General features: G+C 37.3%; 1 protein-coding gene across 4 annotated transcripts in view; it reads left to right on the forward strand.

Moving 5' to 3' along the window:
* RBMS3 (RNA binding motif single stranded interacting protein 3) overlaps window positions 1-21040 on the forward strand; it is a 466009-nt gene that overhangs the window by 144871 nt on the left and 300098 nt on the right. For all 4 annotated transcript variants that reach the window (XM_075212374.1, XM_075212376.1, XM_075212375.1 and 1 more), the window contains exon 3: window positions 8546-8604. In XM_075212374.1, coding sequence (XP_075068475.1) covers window positions 8546-8604 — 59 coding nt within the window. The remainder of the gene's footprint in view (window positions 1-8545; window positions 8605-21040) is intronic.

Raw genomic sequence — 21040 nt, forward strand, 5'->3', positions numbered from 1 at the left:
GAAAAATCTTTGTATTGACCTTGGATATATTTATACATGTTAATTAGGACAATGATAAGGTGCCATTTTCTAATGTAAACAATTCCAATTTGTTATTTGCTTTAATTAATCTAAACCCTCCATTCCCTTACGTAATAAAGTTGGCCACCTACGAACCCTCTCATGTTCTATCAAGATTGATCAATGGAGACTAGGTTACCCCCCGATCCCCACTAGAGCTGCTTAACTGGCGAGGGCTGCAAACAGAGGAGGGTAAATTTTAGAGCTTATAGGGACATTATTGCAGTGAGACAGCAGGGTAGTTTTTCTACCTTTTTAACAGTTCTTTTTACACTTTCATTAAAATCATTAATCTTTTTTAAATATTTCGCTATTGTTTGTTTTAAATTAACTAATAAAATTAATATTTTAAATTTGGATTATCAAGCAACAATAATAAGAGTGCCCTTAAGACACATTTTCTTCTATTTTCTTCACATTACTTTCTAAGTAACAGCGTATGTGTGGGTGCACCTCCCCTTATACAGTATCAATGAATAGATGAGTATTTACTTAGAGGGGTTATTTCTCGTTTTGGAGTAGATGATCTTTATGTAAATTCAGAGCTTTTTATAGTTGCTGCTTCTAGTGCCAGTGATACACTTGAATTGTGGACATCACAGCTCAGTGCCACACTAGCAGCTTAACCCCTCATACATGAAGCAATACTAGCTACTAAATGCTCTCAACGAAAATGAGCCTCCTAATCCATGTGGAAAGTAAAATGTTAATTAACTAAAAGTCTAACACATATTACCACATTAACTGCAACGCCCATAATAGTCAATGGGAACTGCGATCTGGGCAATATGTCCCCAATGGCATTAGCCATTGATTCCTATGGGGAGAGATTTGCGGTAGAGGGATTTTCAGAATCCTCACCGCATCTTACCTGTTTTAATTCATTCATTCGAAAAACCATCTGTCATTGTTGCAGTGACAAGTGATAAATAATGGGGCACAATCCTGTTAATTAATAAATAGACCCCTTTGCTTACTGTATTGAGCAAAAGGCTGCACTTAAAATAACTTTAAATAAAAACATAGGAAACATGAGCCCCTTGCGTCTGGAAAATGTACAAAATATCCATGAAAGCCTTAAATGTAGCAATGATTTTATGGTGTGCCTGTACTTTTTTTCTTAAATATCTCCTCAATGTTTCGTTAAAGAGAAGTAGCAATAAATAGATACAATAAATAAATACAATAATTAAGACATCATAGATTGATGAGCTACAGAACTAATCACTATACTGCACATTTTCATTATTTCCAATTTCCAAAGGCTCACCCGCCTTCTATTAGTCCTACAAAAACAAAATGGCGTTACCTTTAGGACCATCCCTGTTAAAAGTAGAACAAAGTCATGCAAGCTATGGATTCCATTTACTACACATGTAAAGATGCTACACAATTTGGGTTACTCCCTAACATTGCTTAAAGGTGCAAATCTGCACTTCAGCCATAGAAACCAGTCAGACATTTTCTTTCACTGTCAAACTTGAATTAGACATATGAAAGTTAATTGCTGATTGGCTGCTATGGTTTCAGCACAGATGTGAACCTTTATCCATTTTAATAAATAACTTGAATTGACTTAAGTATATCTCAGGTTACTATTTTAGATTTTGTGGCTTTTGAAGTTAAACCTCTGACACAAAATCTTCCTCATTTATTATAAGTTATCATGTAGGTAAACGATTGTCTATTTTATTGATACTGTTTGTTTAAAGAAAAAGTTATATAATATATTGTTGGTTTAGTAAGCAGTATTTTGTAGTCTGTTTTCTGACAATGTGTTGTATATCATGGTCCTTTTCCACATAAATGAACTTCCTCTACAGGCCTTGTACAAGGATACTCACAAAAAGCAATCACTAAGAAGTTAGAAGGAAATGAAATAGGATTACTTTGTTTTCACGGCACATACAAAACTACGTGTCTGGCATTTGTAGGAGCTGGACTAGGGAAACAATTTTTTGGCTTTTTGCAGTAGTTTATCAGGTACAATGCCAGCTGAGAAATAATGCAGCTTTGGAATTTGTTACTGAAAAGACTGTTATATGCATTTTTGTTACACCTGCTGTTAATTCTTTGTATACTGTACTCTTTCAGTTAGGCTGGGTACAGACTATATAAAATGTCTCCCTATGGTTACCAGTTAGAGACCTGTGGGGCCTGATTCATTAAGGAACTTAAATTAAGAAGTTTATTATTTAAGGCTCCTGGACAAAACCATGTTACAATACAAGGGGTGAAAATTACTTTTCTGTCTTGAACATAAGTTAAATACTGACTGTTTTTTCAGGTAGCACACAAATACTTGATAGCTTATTTGTACACTGAAATTTAAAGTTGATATGTGTGTGCTGCATGAAAAAACAGTCAGTATTTAACTTATGTGCAAAACAGAAAACTAATTTTCACCCCTTGCATTGTAACATGGTTTTGTCCAGGAGACTTAAATAATAAACTTCTTAATTTAAGTTCCTTAATGAATCAGGCCCCTGGCTTTCATAAGACAAGCATAGTTTTTATTACAGGAAAACTTAGGCTTGTGTCTCGATTGATAGTGCGAATTTTCCGTTTCATACTTCCCAAAATTGTCATTTCTGATATCATGACAGCATGCCATACGTAACATGGCTAGGCCATGTTGGGGCATACCTTGACTCCCCAGGTGTGCGTCTAGCACTTTCAAAGAGCAGGGTCTCCCCCATCCCACTTCTCATCCCCTGAAATCACCCTTTCAACACGAATTGAAGGGGCAATCTGTCATTGGGCAAACCTTCCAACTATCCTGCCCAGAAAAGCAATGCTCATCGGTACAACCATACAGTCCCCACTGGGAGAGAAGCGATGAGGAGAATCCTGGGGCCTTTTGATTTTTCCACTGCACTTGTGAGCCTGCATTTCTGGTAGGGGTAACTGCCTAACCCCCCACAGGGGAATTTATGTATGCTATTATGCTGTATTATTGCCATCATTTGTGAGTGCATAAAATTTGATTTGAATAAATATCATATTTAAGTAAACAGATAATACGCAAGATCATTTTTTACTTTCTTCATTCACCTCCCTATTACAATGATCCTATGCTGGAGAGTTACTTCCTGAGTGTATATACCAGAATTGCCTTGGGTTGACAGAGAGTTCATCATTTTAGACTTAAGGCTGATCTGAAAACATGTTGAGAGTGACTGTAATCATGGTGGAGTCTTCCTGGTAGCTCTTTATCTTCGTGAGGTTTGAAAAGTTCTACTATTAAAGGAATAATTGACTGTTTCAATTTCAAAAGAACACCATCACTCAGGACTTTTGTTTTCTGGTATCACAAAGGTTGATCTGCTTGAGTAAAACAGGTGTTTTAAGAAAGTTTTAAAAAGAAAGATATTACACTGTAATATATATATATATCTATAGCTACATATATATATATATATATATATATAGTATAATTAGGAGGCACTCACAGGACTTTTCCAGATTATTAAAGTATTTATCAAGGCTTGATATAGGGCTGTGTGGAGCCCGAAACGTTGACCAATTTTTAATGGAATAAATACTTTAATAATCTGGAAAAGTCCTGTGAGTGCCTCCTAATTATACTATTTTTTACATTCATGTTAGTGGAGTTCCTGCACCCAGGCTGGAGAAATATCTACAAATGTGAGTGCCTTTCCTGTTATGTGTTTTTTTTTATATATATATATATATATATATATATATATATATATATATATATATATATATATAATGTATTCTTTTTCATACACTTTGTATAGTCTTACAATTGTGTACCCCTTTATTATAGTCAAAATGTTCCTGTGGAATTTTATGTCCCTAAAAAAGTTCCTATCTTCTACTATTGAACAACTTCGCTATAAACTTCCTATCTAACTGCTTCTCTAGGCTTTATAGGAGTGGAATATTCAACAGGAAAAAAAGTTTATTAAATGTATTACTCATGATGTGAATCATGCACTGGTCTAAGGCATGTCAGGACTGGACTGTTTTCCACTTAGATACATTGGTTCACCAGCGAGTTGTCCATGGAAATTATTTTAAAATGTTGGCAGCTATGTGTTATCACTGTAAATATTTAGCAAGTACCCCTTAGATTATGTCAGGTTATCCCGAGTATCCTCTAAAAGATGTAAATTTATTTCAAGAGTCCCCAAGTGCATAAAAATATTTGTAAAGTAACCCTTTATGTGTTTAACAGAATACCCATTCTATTGTTATTGCATATGTTTTTTTATTATGTGTATATGTTAGCTCTCATGAATAGATTCCTCTCTCCTCCTGTCTTCTTCTCTGCTCCCACCTTGTCCACCTGTGTATTATGCCTATTGCATGTTTTGTTCGATACCTTGCTTATTACATTATGATTAATTTAACAGCATTTTTGCATTGCTTCTTTATAGTTCTGAATTTGCTTGTTCTGTATTTTTTTTTCTTGGAACTCAATTTCCCACTGTACTGTGTTGGCAATTTTTGTGGTTCCATATAAATAAAGGGTAATAATAATAACAATAATAATATAATAAACTGTTAGTTTTACTCTAATGTTATTGATTGACTCTATATCATGCCTAAAGCTGCACTACCACCTATACATTTTATTTTGCTAACTTTCTCCCTTGTCCAGCAAGGGCTTCAGGGACTGTTCCATGGAGCTGTTTTCCCTGGGGCTCTAACAGTTCTCTACTAGAAATTTGGAATATTAATTATATTCATCACTAAAAAGGTGGCAGAGGTGGAGCCGGACAACCAGTCACAAGTCGCAATCTCCTGATTGCATCTTGTGATTGGTCTTCACTCTGACAACATCTCTACACTGTGCAGTCCCGAGGGCTCTGGCTAGAGAGGGAACAAGGTTAGCAAAATGTAGATGTTAGTGCAGCTTTAAAGTTACCATTGCTAACCAATTGCTTGCAAATATCTGCTAATTATAACATTACATACTTTCAATCTTAGCTAATGAAAATCCCTTTGGTTTGGTTTATATGAGTTTTGGGTATGTGACAACTAACACATGGATGTGTTCAATCTGATATCAATGAGTCAGTGCAATGCCCTGTAGAATGTTTTAGCTTTGTAGAATCTCCTGGTGCTCTACCATATGGTTTCAGACTCAGACTTGAAGCATCTGTTTTGTTCTTAAGATATCTCAATCCCTCCAATCTTTGTAAGGCACACAATTGCAAATACTACACCTGCAATCATAGAGTCAATTCTAGGAGGTTATGTGTATAGATAAAGAATCCTCATTCCATGCATACCACTTATTCCATTCTACAGCAAATTGAAATTATTATAATTTTCAATCCAATATTATACTTCAGTATGGCAACAAACAAGGCAGCAGCTTTCATTGACTTCAAAACCCCTGTTTCTCACATAGGCAACTCAACAGCATCTCTCCAGAGCAGGTTGCCTACAAAACATCTACCTTAGCATGAAATGATAGCAACAATACTAAAAATATTGTTTGCAATGAAATATTTTAAATAGGAAAAATAAAACATACTTATTACTGCAGGGCCCAAAAATACCCATAAACCACGTACTATATAATACACTACACACACCGAATTAAACATTATCACATCTCATCGATAATGTTTAAGGTGCTACTTACATTTTGACAATTTAAGCAGACACCATTACTTGCCATACGTTTGCTATGTAACTGCACCCCATTTTCTCATTTTTAACCTTCATTCAACACACTGGTATTTTTGCCAGTATACTGTATGCCTAAAAAATTGAACTTGTGCTAATGTTTTACTGAACCTTTACAAAAGAAAACAACAATTAACAGTGTTTGTAAGCATATCAAAATTTGCCATCAAGATTGTTAAATGCAAGATGTTACTGCTACTTTACTCTGCATAGTAAAAACTCAAATAAATCACTGAACATTTAAAAGTATAAATACATGATGATGATGGAGATGAAAGGTACAATAAAATTTGTTTAAAAAACCCACAAACTTACCTAGGTTTTAAAGTTTTGAATAATAAAAAGAATTCCATGAAAAACTATGAATCTGGAAAGTTCAAATATAAAAAGAATGAAGGGGAAACATTTTCATGACCCCGTCCCCCCCGGCCCTTCCATTTACCTGAATTTAGGGAGGCAGATAATGCAGTAGTATGCTCATTTTCCCTGCAACAAAACAGAACTGCTACATATTGTTATTCTCCTCCATGGACTGGCCATGTCCTTCTGCTCTATTTTGTTGTCCCATGCTTTTCCCAGTGTGCTCGTCATAGCTCACCCAGACACTCATTATCATACTGTATTAAAGTTAATATAAGGCCACACAAACAATACATTTGATGTATGTGCACTATATAATATGGAGATTCATTTCACACATACTTTTATCATATAGGATAATTGGATATGATGATAATCTGTTTAATGAGGATTCAACAGGTATTCTTTCAAGCACATCAATGCTTGCTTCCCTTTCAAACAGGGGAAGGACAAAAAGTGCTAAAATCTCTAGTGCATACTTGCCTACATTCAGGCACTGCAGTCCATGAGAGCCGCATGACTAGAGGGCGGGAGGGGCGGGGAACGGTCAATCACCTCATTTTGGCACTGCCCCCCACAATGGAAACGCCATTTTGTTGCATGGGCGGGGCCAAAATGACGCGATTCACTGCAAATCGCGTTATTTTTTACAGGGACTTGCGGGATGCGGGAGACTTGCCTACTCTCCCGGTAGTTCGGGAGACCGACCCAGATTTTGGGAGTCTCCCGTACATTCCAGGAGAGTTGGCAAGTATGCTCTAGTGTATTCAACATAGTATCTGTTGTGCTCAGGATGGTTGCATAAAGCATATTCTAGCTCTTCTGTATGATTATGATAGAGTATGTCAGAAAGTGTGAGTATTTTTGATAACATCTGAATATCATATGTGTGTACAGAAGCATGCATTTTTAGAAACAGACTTGATTATTGTACGAGACTAACAACATTTTAAACAACCAGAGAGGACTTCAACAACCCAGCACATTTTATATACAAACAACACAAAGCACATACAAATATAAAATGAGGCATCTATAATACAGTTAGGAGCCAGACACTTTTAGAGCCAATGGAGGAGATTATTCACAGTACTCTATACATCAGACCAAAAGAGGAACACTTTATAATGAAAGAGGGGCAGGGAAATGTGGCCACAAAAGATAGATAGTGCCTATAAAAAAAGGGCCGTGGGGAGTTATGCTAATATTCAAACACAAAATGTGAATTCAAGTTCCAAGATTTTAAATAGTCTACAATTTTGAGGTTGTCCCATTAGAGTTGCTGCTGAAACATAAAGATAACATGACAAGTAAATAGAACATTTGTTAAGTAAGCGTACTCTACATCTTAAATAAAACTTGGAAAAAACTCAAATTGCTTGAAAGTGTGCCAAAATTTATAGCCAAGATGTGTCAACATATAACTACACACATAAATAAATGTACATGTAAAAATACTACTAATTGAAGGAATATAAAAATGTAACTTAAGATGAAGGTTCCTTTTCATCAGTATCACCCAAGATCACTTAAATACAACTACCTTTTATGTCTTCATTAACGGAGACTGAACACTAAAAGCTAATTACCATATATACTGATTGGCTGTCTGCCCACACAAATGTCTGAATATATCCTATTGACATAAACGTTCTATTAGCAGGTTAAGTTGGTTATATTATACAATATTTCTACATCAAAACATGACATATTATATCAAGATTAATACACGTGAGCCAACAACTAGGACCGAGTCTGCAGACTGAAAGAACATTCCTCAGAACTAAAATCTTGTTTAGAGGGAAACATTTTAAAAAGAAAAATTGTACACTGCTGCAAAATGAGCACAAATTCCCTACATTCATTTATAGTACACTAGAGGTTTTTATGAATGCCAACCAACTAGCCGCCTGACCTTATTCTGTGACAGGTCTTACCTGGTATAAGACAAGAGCCTTAATCATGCTAGCTTAAATGACACAAGGGGGTATATTTACTAAACTGCAGGTTTGAAAAAGTGGAGATGTTGCCTATAGCAACCAATCAGATTCTAGCTGTCATTTTGTAAAATGTACTAAATAAATGATAACTAGAATCTGATTGGTTGCTATAGGCAACATCTCCACTTTTTCAAACCCACAGTTTAGTAAATATACTCCAAGCTCTCCTTACCTTTCAAGTCTTATGAAAAATACCAGCTTAACATTAAAAACATTAACATCAACATTGGTGGCGATCACCAAATGCAAGATATTTGCTGTGTGCTGTGTTCGGCCAGCTACAGACAAACTCATTCTAAACACTGGGGTTAACAATGAAAAAGTGGTAATTGCTGATATTTTTGCATGTTGAAATAAAGAAGTGCAATTAATTAAGCACTTAACAGCAAGGAAAATGAAGAAGACTCTTTATACTAAAATAAAATAAAATTGACATTTTGGTTTGTTCTTTTTTGTAGGTATGGGAAAATTGTATCGACTAAGGCAATCCTTGACAAAAACACAAATCAATGCAAAGGTATGTAAAAAGATCTCTTTGAATTTGCTGGGTTCCCACTGCTTGAATGAACTACAATCTGTTCCGGATTAAGTTTGTGCTGATTATAGAAATGCTAAACTGTACTGCAAATTATATCTGCAGGGTTAGCATGGTATTTCTTGGCATGCGATCAATGCGGTTTACATAGAAAGCTGTATGATTTCGAACATATAAATCATTTGACTTTTTTCTATTGATTGTGTTACTGCTTTAGATTATTTATGTGTAACTGTGATGTTTTGTTGGTACAAGTGCTAAATCTTAATTGCTTGCAGAAATTTTAGGATCATGTATAGTTATTGTGATTAGAATTAAAAAATATTGAATTGTATTTAAATTGGCTGTACTGTACAGTTTTGTGACAGTTCAGTTTTGCTTCTTAGGTTAAGGGTGTGCTTGATCTCTTGGTACCTGCACTTACTTATTCTGCTTGCCTGCACATATCAGTCAGTGTAGGTGTCACACGAGCATTGATAGGCTCTATGAATGATGCCTGTGTCACTATATTTTAAGAGAATAGAAATCCCCAGCGCATCACAATATTTGTCTTGTATGGCAATGAGACTCAGAAGCGCAGAGGTGTTCCTGGCCAAAGAGGGAGTCCCAGGGGGAAGGCAGCATCACATAATCAGCTCACTTGGCACGTTCATTTCATCCAGGTGCACCATACTGCTGCTGAGTTATCTGGCCAGTCATGAGAAATATTGAGATGCTGGTGTGGTCTCAGTAAGTCTTCCACCTTCCACCTCACACTGTGGCCTTATCTTCTCCTACCCCTAAGAATCTAAGGGCTCGTGTAGGTATATAAATACAATTGTGGGTGTCACTTGTAAATGACGCAACATGTTCAGTGGCCACAGAGTAAGAGCCTTTGGTTGACCTGTCTGATCTGACTGAGCTCCTGTAAATAGGAAGCAACAGATAATGGCCTTGGCAGTGTGATATATATGATTTGTCTGTCACTATATAAGCTGAATGATGACGCAAACTTAATTTTCAATCTACTTTTACTTAGAAGTCAAGGTATTGCAGATGTAATGTAAAGTACATAAACCACTTAACAGTGTTTAGGGTATCTTTAAGCAGAAAAATATTTGTAATTAACTTAGCACAGTCTTAGCAATAATCAGTTTGGTTCAGTGTGTATAATACACTGTCAGGGTCTGTCTCTGATGTAGAATTACAGATAATACTGGCTCAGCTCTGATTCTGGTTCCTTCAGATAAGCATGGGCACTCTGTTTCCATTCTAGTCTCCAGAGGATCACTTCAGCTTTCACATTCTGTCCCACAGCACTCAACAGCTTAATTCACTCTGCAGCCCTTCAATCTTATATAGCTCTTTTCCAATCTTATACAGCTACTTTACCTATAGTCTCTTATGCGGCTTTTACATTTGTCTCTTGCAACTACTTCCTCCAGCTCAGTCATATCTCCACAGCAATCACTGAGTACAAAGTTGTTTAAAAATGTTTATTGAACCAATTCCAGCAAAGTGAACAGGTTTGAGATGGTTCAGACATATTCAAGCCAGTTCAAATATGTTGAAGGTAAATGGCTACACTGTAATATTTTTAGCAGTTGTCCATGCAAATAACAAGCCTCAAACACAACAATATTCACTATTCGAATTAAAAAAATACTATAAAATGTAGACATTTAAGCTCAAACAAGCAACATTGTATACCTGATTTTCATGTTTTTAGGAACTGTGAGCTACAAATTTGAACCACAAAATCAAAATAGTGGAAATTCATTACATACCACAAACAAGTTTGTTGCCTTTGACCTGGTCAAATTCAATCCACATGGATCATTTAAATTATTGAACCAATGACTTGCACCTTGAAGGATCTTTTGCAAAAAATAGGCAGAAACAGCTCATTGGCCACCAGGTAAATCAGGAAGTCTTAAATGCGTAATCTCCACACCTTGAAACTCATTTTAATATCTCATCCGACAACATGAAATCTCAGATTTGCATTTGGATGCAGTGCAGGCATTGTGAAACTAGCCCACATTCATCCTGTCCTCCCAGCTCAATAGCCATGTAGATTTCATTACTAATAGGTGCATGAGGTCACAAAATGGAAATAAATAGCATTTGATCCGCATTTTCGCAACTTTGTAAATGACCTTTTATGTCAAGTTGGAAAGCATTCAAATGTCTTTTCACACTGCCTTTGGCCATTTGAAGTATGTATGTTTACAGTACTCAATTTCAATTTGCATTCTTTCATTATTTTTGAAGTGCAAGTGCTTAAGAAGTGCTGCAAAATCAACCTCTAATCCATTGTAATGGAACCGGTTAGTTATGAAAAGCAGCTAAATACACAAATACTCCACGCTGACCTTTCAAGAGGCGGCAGTTAATAGCTGGCCAAAATAAAATATTGAAACCCTACCACTGCCTGTAAAGAGCTACTGAATGATATATATATATATATATATATATATATATATATATATATATATATAAACACACTGTTTAATACTTTATTTTCTCAATGAGTTAAGGTTGCATAAAATAATGCAGTAATACCTTTTATATATTACAGAAAAGCAGTATAATGGAAATATTTGACCTTTTGCTTTTTTGTAGTGGCTTCACATTATACATATATCTCTATACAAAACGAAAAGTGAGATGTAAGAAATAGATTGTATGTTGTTGTTCTAGATGTATACTGTAAGCGGTGTAGCTGCTTGAACTGACGGCAGTTCCTAAGTTACTTTTATGTCATTGGGCGCTGACAGAATGAGTAATCTATGCCTCCCGGAAAGGGAATAGAAGGGAGTTAAAATGCCAAACATATAGGCACATTTCACTGAATGTGAATTACTATCATCTACATTTGTCCCCACTGACTGTTTAATTATGTGCATGCAGGTTTACTAGCTGTTGAATGAATACATATTGCCATCTATATTCCATCCTGATCTTCCATTGTGTATCATAAAGCAAACTGAGCAGCCGGAGGATCATTATATTTGTCAAACAAAATATGCTGCAACTACCGTATTTACTGTTCAATCTTCAGGTCTGGGTCGTTCATCCATGTCGAAGTGCATCTGTGAACCTTGTTGAATAATATAACCTGTTTTGTTTGCAGAGCGGTCAGCTTTAAATTTGCAACTCAAATGCATGGGCATGAACAGAGAGATAATGCCGTAGCGTTACAGTACATACAACAAAGAACAGTATACTGAAGTATTATCTGTATACAATTACATATCTATAAGAGCAATAAATTAAAGTTGTTATCAAACTTAAACTGTGAAAGAAGTACAGCAAATATCATTAAAATATCATCAACATTATCAACATTTATTTATATAGCACCAGCAAATTCCGTAGCGCGTTACAATTGGGAACAAACATTAATAAGACAATACTGGGTAATACATACAGACAGAGATGATTAATGCCAGTCCCAAAGGGCTAAATATGGTGTATGTTATAAGTAAGTCTAATACTAATGCCTCTATTTCGAAAGGACGGTGTTTTTATGAACCCTAATCACATGGCCCATATTGCTCTTCCTCTGTGTCTGTTACATACACCCTCAGTGATACTGAACACTGTCACCATCTGTTATATTGTGGTTTTAGTTTGTTGTAGATGTTGTGGCTGTAAGGTTTTATAGTCGTTTGTGTCCATTTGTGTACAGATTTGCTGAAATGCTAATGTTAATAAAATTGTTTTCTGTCTCCTTTGGTCAAACGTTGAGAGGCTGAATGTGATTAATGTGAAATACTCAAGAAATGTGCCATCTGTGTGGAGTTTTTATGTTCTCCCAACGTCCGCATGGGGTTTCCTCAGGTGCTCTGGTTTCCTTCCAGAGTCCAAAAATAGACTGGTAGGTTAATTGGCTTTGGACAGAATTGGCCCGTGTGTGAATGTGTGTTTATGTGGTGGAGATTTTATCTTGTATGCTTCACTGGGTAGGGACTTATTGAATGAGTAAATATTCTTTGCAAGCACTCTGTAATATGTTGGTACTATATAACTCAATTTTAATAATAATAATAATAATAATAATAATAATAATAATAATAATAATGTGGAATAGTTGCATCTGTTATTAGTTTTAATAAAGACATCAGAAAGAGATGTATTGGGCATTTTAATAAACTCAATATACTTTTTGTAGAGTGAAAGCATAAACCTTAAATTATATACTTGCCTACTTTTTATGCCTCTGATACATATCTACAACATGAGCGTGACAACATGATTCACATCATCACAGCCCCAACCCCACACTGCACAATTCATGTTATCGTGAAGAAGATGTGGCCCTTATAATGTGATACATATTGAGTGACGTCATCCTGGCCCTGCCCACTTTCATTGTCAGGCGGGACTCGGGAGTGTTGCCTACTCTTCAGAAATTCGGATGTCTCCTGGACATTCTGAGAGAGCAGTCAAGTATGCCATAAAGAACATGTACATACAGTGTTAGAGAGTAAATTGAAACTGACATAAAGGAATGTTTTCTGCACTGAACAATTTTTTTATTTCGGGTAATGAATTTAGCAGCCTTCAATTCTTTATTTTAAATTAGAGTGTGGTGCTTCACAGACTATGAACTCTGCAACTTGATCTTTGATTAAGGTAACTTTTTATGGAATGATGATGCAGATGAAGCAGTATGTATACACCAGTTATGTAAATTGATAAAGCTTTTTAATTTTAAATGTTGTGGATTTGCAGTATCATGTTGTGAAATGTGAAGTAAAGAAATTTGCAATAAATACTACTGCATTCATGCAGTAGTGTTTGATGTAGTATTTAGAAGACCATAGCAATCCCTCATTAATTGCCCACTACCCAGTCTGTCAGTTGGCATTACTGTTTGAACTTTAAATTGGGCAGCACAGTGGCTAAGTGGTTAGCACTTCTGCCTCACAGCACTGGGGTCATGAGTTCGATTTCCAACCATGTCCTTATCTATGTGGATTTTTTTGTATGTTCTCCCGGTGTTTGCATGGGTTTCCTCCGGGTGCTCCGGTTTCCTCCCACACTCCAAAAAACATACTGGTAAGTTAATTGGCTGCTAACAAAATTGACCCTAGTCTGTGTCTGTCTGTTGCTATGTATCTGTCTGTCTCTGTGTGTATGTTAGGGAATTTAGACTGTAAGCCCCAGTTGGGCAGGGACTGATGTGAGTGAGCTCCACCCCGACTGAGTAAATTTTTGATTGCATAGCCAGAGCGTACTTAGACTTGTATTGAAGTAGAAGAGTTTTTTGAGATTCTCTTGTTGTTCAATACGGGCTTGCCTGCTTGTAATTTTCAACTAATTTAAAAAAATAAGGAAAATTGTGTTCACTTTGCGTTGCTTCATGAATGAGGCCCATACAGTGCAAGAGTGTAAACCTCACATCCAACCTTCTACCGATGTTAGTTTTTTCTTCTAAAATTCTTCTAAATTTTAAATAATTCATGACTTATATTAATTATGAGATTGTGGAGAAAGGGGGACTGTGTTTGGTACAGGAGGCTAGTTTGTGTGTGTGTAGCTTTCATTACATTTCTCAGACTTCTCCTAGAAATGGGCTTCTCTGCCAAAGTGCAATATGGAGGTGCAAAACGGGTCCCGTTAAAACTATAGGATGATGATATCCAGGATTTGTCAGCTCAGAGCTGGTGCAAACCTCTGCATGGCAAGGAATGTCCCTGGAAATGCGCCCTCTTCTCCCCTTTATCTCAGTTCAGTAATCTTTCTCTGCACCTTTTTCTGCAGTGCTGCCTATTTCATAGTTAAGTAGCAAGAAATTCATTCTGCCCAACTTCTCATCTCTTCCTATGCAACTTGCTGCTCCACCGCAAATGTGACCGCCATGCTTCAGGGAAGAGCTAGAAGATTTTTGTGCTTTGTAACCACTCTCCAATGTTTTATAGCACTCAAATCCTCTTGATAATCATAGTTGACAGACAGCTATGGACAAACCAGTAAAGAACTCCAATACTAGTAATAGTAGAAGCAGTGGTATTCAACAAAGTGAAGACTGTTAATGATAGAAACTTAAAAGCAACACCTATATGTGTAGCCTGAGAGGCTTCGGCTGAATTCCATTGAAACTGACATGTAATGCCTTTCTGAGATGGTGTTACCTTTCTTCAACAAGCAAAGTTTTTCAAAGCTTAACGAACTGGAGAATTTCACAGTCCCCGTATTAATATACAAGGAATGCATTAAGATATGTTAAATGGGTTATGACAGGAGAAATCTTTATTTTTTCTCTGCCATAAACCCATCATTAATTCTTGCGATGACCTCCAGAATCTCCATTTTATAAATAGACCCATCAGAGTCTTCTCCTTGGTTTTCGCTGCTAACGGGTTCATGCCATGTACCACAGTGGTCGGAGTGGACATTTCTAATTGGCGGTATGGAAGATGGAAATGAATGGAATTTGACAATAAAGACAGTAGGTGTAGTGGCGGTATGGCATGAAACCGTATACCAGCCAATTCGACCACTGATGTACCATCCAAATAGTTTTTTTTTAACAACATTTATTCATGAGGGTCTTCAAGGTTGAAAGCACTATATAGACAGCTTTATATCTTGCAAAAGGATCTAAATTCATTGCCATATTTTTTTACTTATTTTAATTGTAATAAGGATAATTTAGCTTTTATCAGTCAATATAGTAAAAATTGAATTGATTGTTTTGAGATATGACTATTTTTCATACTTGCCAACTTATGGCAAGTATGATCCAGAAGATGCCGAGGGAAGGTGGGCGTGCAGGGGACGGGGCCCCGAAAATCGCGTCATTTTGGCCCCACCCCTGTGATGTAATGACGCAAGATGCGTCATTTTACAGCGGGGGCAGGGCCAAATGAGGCGATTTGGACCAAATTCTGCCCGATGCGAGAGATTGCCATACTCTCCCAGGAGTCTGTGAGACTCACCTGAAATGCGGGAGTATCCCGGACATTCTGGGAGAGTTGGCAAGTATGCTATTTTTAGTGAGGATACTATAATTGAAACAGAATATTTTCTGCAGATATTTTCAGTGCTACAGTTGCTTTGTATTTGGACCATTTGTTGTAGCCTGTTTGCTGTAAACTGCATATCCCTACATTGTTTATATAGTTCAGTTCCTACAAAGCTCTTTTTAACTTTTAGATCACACTAGAAAGCAGACCCTCTCTTGCCCTGCCGTAGCTATGGGCTGTGACTAAGACTTAAACAAAACAAAGCCTAAAGCAATTCATTGTCACTCTGCTTGGCTCACTGGCTGAGGTGGTTCTCTGAATGACAAAGGTACAACACTCTCGCCTGGGGCCTTAAATATCGATTTCAAATTACTCTCACATCTTTCATGTTAGAGTATTGGCTAAATCATTGCAAAATAATCTCTTTTACTTGAATTCCCTTGCAGACAGGGTTCACTGAAATATGATTTGAGAAAGAAAACACTTCCCACTGAGTTATATAGTCCGTATACTTATGTGGGGAAAATTTACTCAACCTTTCGATGTTAATAAAACTCCACTAAGAATAGTATTTTCAAATGATAGCCGTAGAGTCATGGTCTCCCAACATGGTTTATGAAAGAAATAGAGTGTATTTGTCTTTGCCTTTGTTGTTTAATTGCCATTTACTGTCTCTACAATGCCAGATTTAGCCATTGTTGAAGTAAAGAGCAAGTGTTGCATATGATGAGTAGATTTTATAGTCAGTGGATTGCAAATAACTCTATTGCCGCTGGCAGGTACCCTGTAATTTCACCACTAATAATGCTCTTGTCAAAAGTCTATAATAGTACACATACACTGGAAGCAATCTGTACTATGACAGCACTGCTGTCTATGGTGTATTTTTCAATTTCAGAGGAAAATGTATCATCCATAACAGACAATTAGAACTTGTGCCCCTAGGTGGGAAAGTTTACTATTGCTGAAATGTGACTGTGTATATACCTATGATGCCATGGATTGCAAATATATATTTAAAATGGAAAAATCAATGCCTAAATATTGTTTTAGGATAAATGCTGGTCTTTAAAACCACCACTGAAATTATTATTATTATTATCATTATTATTATGATTATTATTATTATTATTATTATTATTATGCGTATGGTTATTATTATAATTATTATTATTATTATTATTACTTGAAATATGTTATTCATATCTCTCACTTCTTGTAACACTCTCAAAGTTCCATTTCCTCCACTTATATAACACATCTGCCCCACATTGAGTACTGTAAATACTTAATGACCCATCACCAAACTGTTGCTGCTCCATTACATCTTAAAATCAAAACAGCTAATTCTCCCAAGCTACTAAGTGCCCCATCTTTCCTTATCATTCACTTCTAACCTTGAAGCCTTTAAACTTTTTCTGAAACCTGAACTCAAAAGCGGTGCATGACATTAGACATAAAGTGGTAGTACCTTATGAGATAACATGGCCAATTGGATCTACTCAGAGCAAGCATCCATTAGGTGAACCTAGGCACCAGTGGTTAGGGTGCGCCTAAAACACAGAGGGCCTGAATCATTAAGGCAAAAAAGGGGTAAATGTTCTCTGGGACAAACCATGTTAAAATGCAAGGGGTGCAAATTAGTTTATTATTTTGCACATAAGTTAAATACCGGCTGTTTTTTCATCTAGCACACAAATACTTAATAGCTTTATTATTACACTGAAATTTAAAGTTGATCTAGGACATGCCCTAACCCAAATATAAATCTCTCCCCACATTTTAAATTTACCTCCCCCTCCAATGCAGCATGGTTTTTCCCAGGTGCAAATGTTACTCTTTTTTTATGCTTTGCTCTGCTTAATGACTCAGGCCCAGAATGAGCAACATAATGAAAATACCAAAATGCTCAGGTAATAAATATTTAAATAGTTTGTAGATATGTATCAGATAGAACCTAAGGGTCTCCAGATGGCACTGGAAAAGTTCAGAATCAGATGCAGACTCAAGTGAGAGCTGTACAATTAGTTGTGATACACAAAACTTTCCCCTGTATTCATGTACAACCATTATTCACCAATCACAAATGCAGGTCAGGTGATACTAGGAGAGGAGAGGTACTAGGCACCCTATGCAAAGTGTCACGTCGAACACCACCACCAGAAGGGTGTGGTCATGACATTGAAGGGGCATGGCCATGATGCGGAGAGTAACTTTGTCATGAAGTCCACCATGGTGGTGAAGTCCAGCATGGTGGCTAAGTGGTTAACACTTCTGCCTTATCTGTAAGGAATTTGTATGTTCTACCCGCGTTTGCGTGGGTTTCCTCCAGGTGCTCTGGTTTCTTCCCTCACTCCAAAAACATTCTGGTAGGTTAATTGGCTGCTAACAAATTGACCCTAGTCTGTGTGTCTCTGTACAGCGCTGCGGAATCAGTGGTGCTATATAAATAATTGGTGATGATAATGATGATGATGTAAATTCCTCCCTAATCATTTAACCTGGAAAAATTATGTGCTCAGGATAGGCCCCCAAAATCAGGACAGTTGGGAGGTATATATATGTCTGCATATATGTATGGCTTTCTCCCTTGTCATTCATTTCTTACCACACTCCCCTTTAATTCACCCCCCCCCCAAATGTAATCCTCCCTCTCCCTCAATTTATTTTTGAACCACAGCCCACTCCCATTCCCTTGCAATTGATTTCTTACTGAGAGAAAGTCTTTCCCTGAAATTAATGTCGCCCTCCTTTACCTTCCATCTCTCAGACTCCCCAGAAAGGTATTACCCCTCCACCTTCAATCTAATTTATCCTCCTCTCCTCTAGGATTCATTCCTCCTTAACCCTCCCCCAAAATTTATTTTCTCCTCCCTGAAACCACATAATCCATTCCCCTTCCCTCACTCACAACCTGCTGTTTAAATCATTACCTTCCTCTCTCACCACCCACCCTTAAATTAATTTACCCTGTCCCCTGACAATTCTTACCTTGTGTGGGGAAGGTGGACAGGATAAGGATGCAAGTCTATGTGCTGATGGGATCACACACATCATGATGATGACTACTGCTCCTTCATGTCAATGACTGGGAACATGACACTGCCCTGAGTCGTCACAGTGCAGAGCCACTCTCTCAGCCTATCAGTGGCACAGTGGAGCAGCAGTATCTGGGCGCTCAAATATATTTAACTTTTATATTTAACAATTGAACTTACCTCCCTCTTCCCCATTGTCAGCCAATGAGGGAGAGTGTGTGTTTAGCTTAAATCTCCAGGGTGGCAGGTGCTGAGTGCAGTAATATCATACTTGCCTACTCTCCCGCATTTGCCGAAATTCACGGCAGTGAATGGAGGGGGTGGGGCTTAACCGTGTCATTAAGCTCCGCCCTCTATTTAATGCCATTAATTTCGGCTTTTTACAGTGGTGGCAGGGCTATGGTGCCGCGACAATGTCAATCACCACACCCTCCTCCAACCCCATGTCACATGCCTTCTTATGTGACCATGTGACATGGCCCACGCAATCTTAAAAGTTGAGTATGTATGAGTAAGATCATGCTACCCAGTGTTTTAAACCAAAATTTGGGTGCTCTGCCAAGTTTGCCTTGGTATATGACAAGGTATATGACAAATTTTGTTTAATTCTCTTACCCCTGAGAAAGGGGGAGCAACCACAAAATGCTGTGTTACTTCTTGCCAATTAACATACTCCTATGGGATGACTCACTAACACTTTACATGTGTATGTACATTCCTCTTACTGCTGTATACATTAGATGTTTCAGTTCATTCCTCTCTTGTCGTTGTATTGTAGAAATAAACTGTGCAATGCAAAAAAAATAGGATGAAAGTTCAGAAAATAACCACAAGAACGTTTTTCCTAAATAATTGAGGGCTGAAGGAAATGACTGTGCTCTTTTTAGTCCTATTTCCTGTATAAAAGATAGTTTGAATCATAACTGGAATCACTCCAAATGTCACTGAGACAAATATCATGTAACACAATTAGCTGTAGCCACTGTAAAAATAGACAATCCCAAGATTATTTATGAAAAATATTACTCCGTTACCAATCAATAAATGCTATGATTAAGCAAGCTAACTTTTTTATATTATTATTTCACTAAGTCTTACAAGGTGTTATGCAAACAAGTTAAGATAGTATATTAAGTCTCAGGTAGGCAACCTTTAAAGACTGAAAAGGAATGTTGGGATTAGTATTTCCAAAACAGCTGGAGAACCACAGGTTACCTGAGACTGTCTTACATGTTACCCGAGACAGAAAAAGCCCCTGCATGTCTCTATCTTGTATCAGTGCTATAATCTCAGCTTTATGCTGATTGGCCATTGCCATTGATGAAAGTCAGTGTATACAGCATGCTGAGAGCAAGAACAATTCCATGGTAACGGAAATGTTCAGTTCACATTTTCTTAAGAGCATTAGATCTAAGCAGGTGAAGGAAGTAAAATAAACTCTGCTGTAGTTTATGGTGCCTTTAACAGAGCAGTTTAATCATAAAATGCTTAATGCTTGATGTTCTCACATGCAAACAGTCCCCTCTTTACCCCTTCTACTACTCTATTAATAATAAATGACACTACACATTGCTTTGGCAAATAAAGAAGTTTATTAAAACAAAACACTGTATGGTGGAGAAGCAAATGATAAGCAATTTGGCTGTGATAAATGCTCCTAATATTACAGTGAGGGTGATTTGACATTCTGATATCAATAAATGGATAGCCATATCATCCGGGCGCACCAGTATCCTTAAACTTAGGTATCCCTTATCCCAAGATTCCAATAACTCACGTCCTTTTCGGTCTGATAAACGCAACCGACATCCCGCCCCCCAGGGCTGTGCCTGTACAGAAACCAAAGCCGGCTCTTTGAAGGGAAGTAGGTCCAGCCATTAAATAAATAAAACTAATAAGCATAAGCCGCTGACTGCTCAATGTTTTCCTGTAGAAACTAACTTCAAACTAGCTGGTGTTGGCACCCAAAGCACCAGCAACAATTGTCCTACATCGGGAGAACCCAAGAACCAGCAACAAGCCAAAGGGTAGCGAACACAAACCAAACCGCTCCACTAGTGGTATCAGAAAAAACATGCCGCAAACAGATGTTGGCACCCAAGGCACTGCCAAGGATCTTCAAAACAGGGAGGGAGGCACAACTTGTTCTGAAGACTAGCGGCAGAACACTATCAGCCAGCACAATTTATAGTGTGGTCTAATAGACCCCCCATAGTGACACAGCAATGGGCGTACCCAAGGCTCACTTGTCTGCTCTGAGGGACAAATAGTTGTGAACACAGTTCATCCCTCAGTTATAATTGTTCAAAGTCTTCAAAACGAATTTACGCATGCAGACCCATTTAATCTTCTTTCATGATTACAGGTAAATGTGTGTTGATGACAATTGTGTAACAGGGGTAGCAGCAGTACCTACCGTGCCAG

This window comes from Mixophyes fleayi, chromosome 5 (assembly GCF_038048845.1).
Source record: "Mixophyes fleayi isolate aMixFle1 chromosome 5, aMixFle1.hap1, whole genome shotgun sequence".
NCBI lineage: Eukaryota > Metazoa > Chordata > Amphibia > Anura > Limnodynastidae > Mixophyes > Mixophyes fleayi.